A 5,000-nucleotide genomic window follows, 5' to 3' on the forward strand; every position below is an offset into this window, starting at 1 on the left:
TGCACATCTTCACAGTCACAGGAGTGCACATGCACGACATCGTCTTCCTGCCCCCTCCCTTCTCGGAGCTTTGGCGATCATAGACACACACACACACACACACACACACAGACAGACAGACACTCTCTTTTATTTAGATGTATAGATTGGCACATGTAAACAATATGAATTAATTAATGAACGCTACGAGTATTGCAGCCTTTAAGAATGAGAATTGTCTCAAACCGGGATATAAAATGTATGTATGAAGATAACGCTAGAACGACAATTTTCTTTGTTGACAGTATAACCTTTGTTCCACGACCAGTCAAAAGTCGTCCCAAATAAGGCAACGAAAGGAACATTGGAAAAAACGAACAGAACAAGAGTAATTTTTCAACACTCGTGTCTTTGTCTCTTAATTGGCAGGATAAAACGTCAAAGCTACACAACCACAAAAACGTCAGAATACACAGGAATAGAAGGTGTTAGCTCTCTCTGCGCCCTCCTCCCATCCAGAAAATCCTCCCACAAATTTTGTAAACAAAAAAAGTAGGAAATTGATCATGAAACATGTTTGACTTCACAACAGATTCTTGGTTCCTAATGGCAGATGGAAACTCACCTCAAACCTGGCAACAAAGTGTAGTCAAAAGTACGCGAGATTGACAACATTTAAGGCGTTAACCCCCCCGCCTCCGCTTCATTCCCCAATAAATTATCGAAACTAATTTCCCATTAGAATCTTTGTCATCCATTGCAGGACGAAAATCGGCCTAAACCAGGCAACAAAGTGTACGTCAGGCCACGGGGGGAGAGACAGATAGCCGCGTTAATCCCCCCCGCCCCCCTACCTCAGCTTAATTCCCCAAGAATCATCCAAACTTAATTTCACATCAGAATCTTTGACTTTCATTGCAGGATGAAAATCGGCCCAAACCAGGCAACAAAGTGTACGTCAGGCCACGGGGGCGTGGGACAGATAGCCGCGTTTATCCCCCCCCCCAACCTGCATCAGAATTGTCGAAACTAATTTCACATCAGAATCTTTGTCATTCATTGCAGGATGAACATCGGCCCAAACCAGGCAACAAAGTGTACGTCAGACCGCGCGGGGAGAGACAGAAGACGTTCACCCTCTCCGTCCCCCCCACCAGTTCCCCCACCTCCTCCCCCGAGCTTGACAAGAGCTTTTCCAAGTACCTGTTACACTCTCCCCGGACTCCTCAACCCTCTGGGTAAGTGTCGCAGTGTTTTAATGATGTAGGTTTGTGTGTGTGTGTGTATGTGTGTGTGTGTGTGTGTGTGTGTGTGTGTGTGTGTGTGTGTGTGTGAGTGTGTTTGTGTGCGTGCGTGCTAGCGTGAATACGTGCATGCGTGCGTGCGTGCGCGAGTGTGTGTGTCTGTGTGTGTGTGAGTATGTGTGTGTGTGTGTGTGTGTGTGTGTGTGTGTGTGTGTGTGTGTGTGTGTGTGTGTTTGTGTGTGTGTGCATGTGTATTTCTGTGTGATTCTGTGTGATGTGCTGTGTGTAATGTTCTACGGCTTTCTGTATTGGTCTAAAATGTGAAGATTTATCTAACGCTCCCGAGTTGAACATGTTTTTGGTCTGTGTTGTGTATGAATTTATAACTTTCATGCTGTCTAACCGTATCTATCTTCTAGTAACATGGACTTGGTTTCCTTAATAAGATTTGTGTGATTTGTGTGTGTGTGTGCGGATTCTTTAAACTGTGTTTTTGAGTGTGAAAATGTGTCAAAAAGCGGGCTATTTTGCGATTGATTTAAAGCCCCAGTCCTTAAGGATAATACAATACCACCCCCCTCCCACTTAGACATTTACAGAAATCAACATCTAGACTGTATCCCGCTGCGTGATGAAACATTTTTATGAAATTTTATTTTTTAAAGCCACGACATTTTTTTCCAAAGAAATTATATTCATAAAAGATTCCCACTTTGCACAGACAGTAGTTAAGCTGTTGTATTTTGTATGTGTCCAAGCGGAGGGATTGTCTTATCCCATGTAAAAGCCTGACCACATGTAATATGGTGAGCCAAATCGTTTACATGGGAAGGGCTGTGCCTTCTACACATCGAGTCAATAATACTTGGTAGTTCTTCTAACGGATAGCTGCCTGAGGTATGACTAAAAGCCCCAGGGGCGCCGTGCACCTGGATTTGACAAGTTCAGTACCTTTAAGCTTATATGCGTGTATGCTAATTGGAGATCGCTGTTATTTATAATAATGGATGAATATAACAAATTTGGTTAATAAATTAATCTGTCCACCTGTGATCAACAGAATGATGTTTAAAGCTTATATGCGTGTATGCCAATTGGAGATCGCTGTTATTTAATAATGATGGATGAATATAACAATTTTGGTCGATAAATTAATTTGTCCACCCGTGATCAACAGAATTACGTTTAAAGCTTATATGCGTGTATGTTAATTGGAGATCGCTGTTATTTATTAATGATGGATGAATATAACAATTTTGGTCGATAAATTAATTTGTCCACGTGTGATCAACAGAATTACGTTTAAAGCTTATATGCGTGTATGTTAATTGGAGATCGCTGTTATTTAATAATGATGGATGAATACAACAATTTGGTTAATAAATTAATCTGTCCACCTGTGATCAACAGAATTACGTTTTAAGCTTATATGCGTGTATGCTAATTGGAGATCGCTGTTATTTATAATAATGGATGAATATAACAAATTTGGTTAATAAATTAATCTGTCCACCTGTGATCAACAGAATTACGTTTTAAGCTTATATGCGTGTAAGGTAATTGGAGATCGCTGTTATCTATAATAATGGATGAATACAACAATTTGGTTAATAAATTAATCTGTCCACTTGTGATCAACAGAATTACGTTTTAAGCTCATATGCGTGTAAGCTAATTGGAGATCGTTGTTATTTATAATAATGGATGAATACGACAATTTGGTTAATAAATTAATCTGTCCACTTGTGATCAACAGAATTACGTTTTAAGCTTATATGCGTGTAAGCTAATTGGAGATCGCTGTTATCTATAATAATGGATGAATACAACAATTTGGTTAATAAATTAATCTGTCCACTTGTGATCAACAGAATTACGTTTTAAGCTTATATGCGTGTATGCTAATTGGAGATCGCTGTTATTTATAATAATGGATGAATATAACAAATTTGGTTAATAAATTAATCTGTCCACCTGTGATCAACAGAATGATGTTTAAAGCTTATATGCGTGTATGCCAATTGGAGATCGCTGTTATTTAATAATGATGGATGAATATAACAATTTTGGTCGATAAATTAATCTGTCCACCTGTGATCAACAGAATTACGTTTAAAGCTTATATGCGTGTAAGCTAATTGGAGATCGCTGTTATCTATAATAATGGATGAGTTAAAATTAATATTAAAAGTCCTACGGTTTTGAGCCATTAAGGACTTGAGTGTTTGTCCGCTTTCAAAAAGAGGAAAGAAAGAAACAAAAAATAAGGAGAGGAGGGCAGGGGGTGGGGTTGAGTTGATAATGCTCTGTGGAATTTGTTAAAATGAAAAGTAGTTAAGATGTTTCTTGGTAAGAATTATAAGTCTGTATTCTATATCTTGAATAACGGGCTTGTAATATTATTTTTATTTTATTTCAAATCGAGTTAAAAAGTGGAACCTTTCAGGATCACCAATAAAACCAAATAGATGAGCAAGTAAGAGGAACACGAACAATAAATCTCAAAACTTTTTACAAATAAAAGGATTAAGATGTAAGCCACGAAGGCCGTGGTAATAAAAACAATATGTACAGTTTGGCGACTAATGGGCCTTGGGTGAGGATATGTTGTCTAGAAGGTAGTCGCTGGAATCAGGAGGGATGGCGGGAGCCACTCGACCTCAAACTGAAACACGCTGATGTGATAATCTGGGCTTAGTTATACCCACAGCCCCATGTCCGAGTCCCTGACCAGTCGGCACAGCAGCAAGCTGTGTGACCAGCCTAGAGAACTGCTACTGCGCAGATAATCCTGGGGACTCAGACCATGGAGCTGCATATGGTCATATAAGGTTTTAAAGGTAATTCTATTTGTAGCGCATGGAGCGAAAATGTGTTGAAATGAATAGGGTTCTCCACAATGGCAGGACTTGTTAAAGATATGGAAGCGGCAGCCGCCGGCACGGAGGCGTCTGAAGATAGTGAGGAGGTTTGTTGGGAGATCGGGGTGTAGATCGTTCATATCAATGGGTTGATAGGACAGAGATGTTACGTACTGACTTCGAATGAGTTTACGGATTTTACTGTAGAACTCGGTTACTGAGTAGCCGATGTTAGTGTTAGCTGGGCTAGATTCTGCCGCTTCTTTGGCAGCGACATCCGCCAGTTCATTTCCCCGGACCCCTACGTGAGAGGGGACCCAGAGAAATGATACGGATGTGCCGGATGGATGAATACAACAATTTGGTTAATAAATGAATCTGTCCACCTGTGATCAACAGAATGGTGTTTTAAGCTTATATGCGTGTATGCTAATTGGAGATCGCTGTTATTTATAATAATGGATGAATATAACAAATTTGGTTAATAAATTAATCTGTCCACCTGTGATCAACAGAATGATGTTTAAAGCTTATATGCGTGTATGCCAATTGGAGATCGCTGTTATTTATTAATGATGGATGAATATAACAATTTTGGTCGATAAATTAATTTGTCCACGTGTGATCAACAGAATTACGTTTAAAGCTTATATGCGTGTATGTTAATTGGAGATCGCTGTTATTTAATAATGATGGATGAATATAACAATTTTGGTCGATAAATTAATCTGTCCACCAGTGATCAACAGAATTACGTTTAAAGCTTATATGCGTGTATGTTAATTGGAGATCGCTGTTATTTAATAATGATGGATGAATATAACAATTTTGGTCGATAAATTAATTTGTCCACCAGTGATCAACAGAATTACGTTTAAAGCTTATATTATATGCGTGTATGTTAATTGGAGATCGC

At 39.1% G+C, this 5,000-nt stretch overlaps 1 protein-coding gene across 3 annotated transcripts in view; it reads left to right on the plus strand.

Moving 5' to 3' along the window:
- The window catches only part of LOC138971648 (uncharacterized), a 58,313-nt gene that overhangs the window by 41,633 nt on the left and 11,680 nt on the right, over positions 1 to 5,000 (plus strand). For all 3 annotated transcript variants that reach the window (XM_070344416.1, XM_070344417.1, XM_070344415.1), the window contains exon 14: positions 1,045 to 1,217. In XM_070344416.1, the coding sequence (XP_070200517.1) occupies positions 1,045 to 1,217 (173 nt within the window). The remainder of the gene's footprint in view (positions 1 to 1,044; positions 1,218 to 5,000) is intronic.

The sequence above is a fragment of the Littorina saxatilis genome, linkage group LG7 (assembly GCF_037325665.1).
Source record: "Littorina saxatilis isolate snail1 linkage group LG7, US_GU_Lsax_2.0, whole genome shotgun sequence".
Taxonomy (NCBI): Eukaryota; Metazoa; Mollusca; class Gastropoda; order Littorinimorpha; family Littorinidae; genus Littorina; species Littorina saxatilis.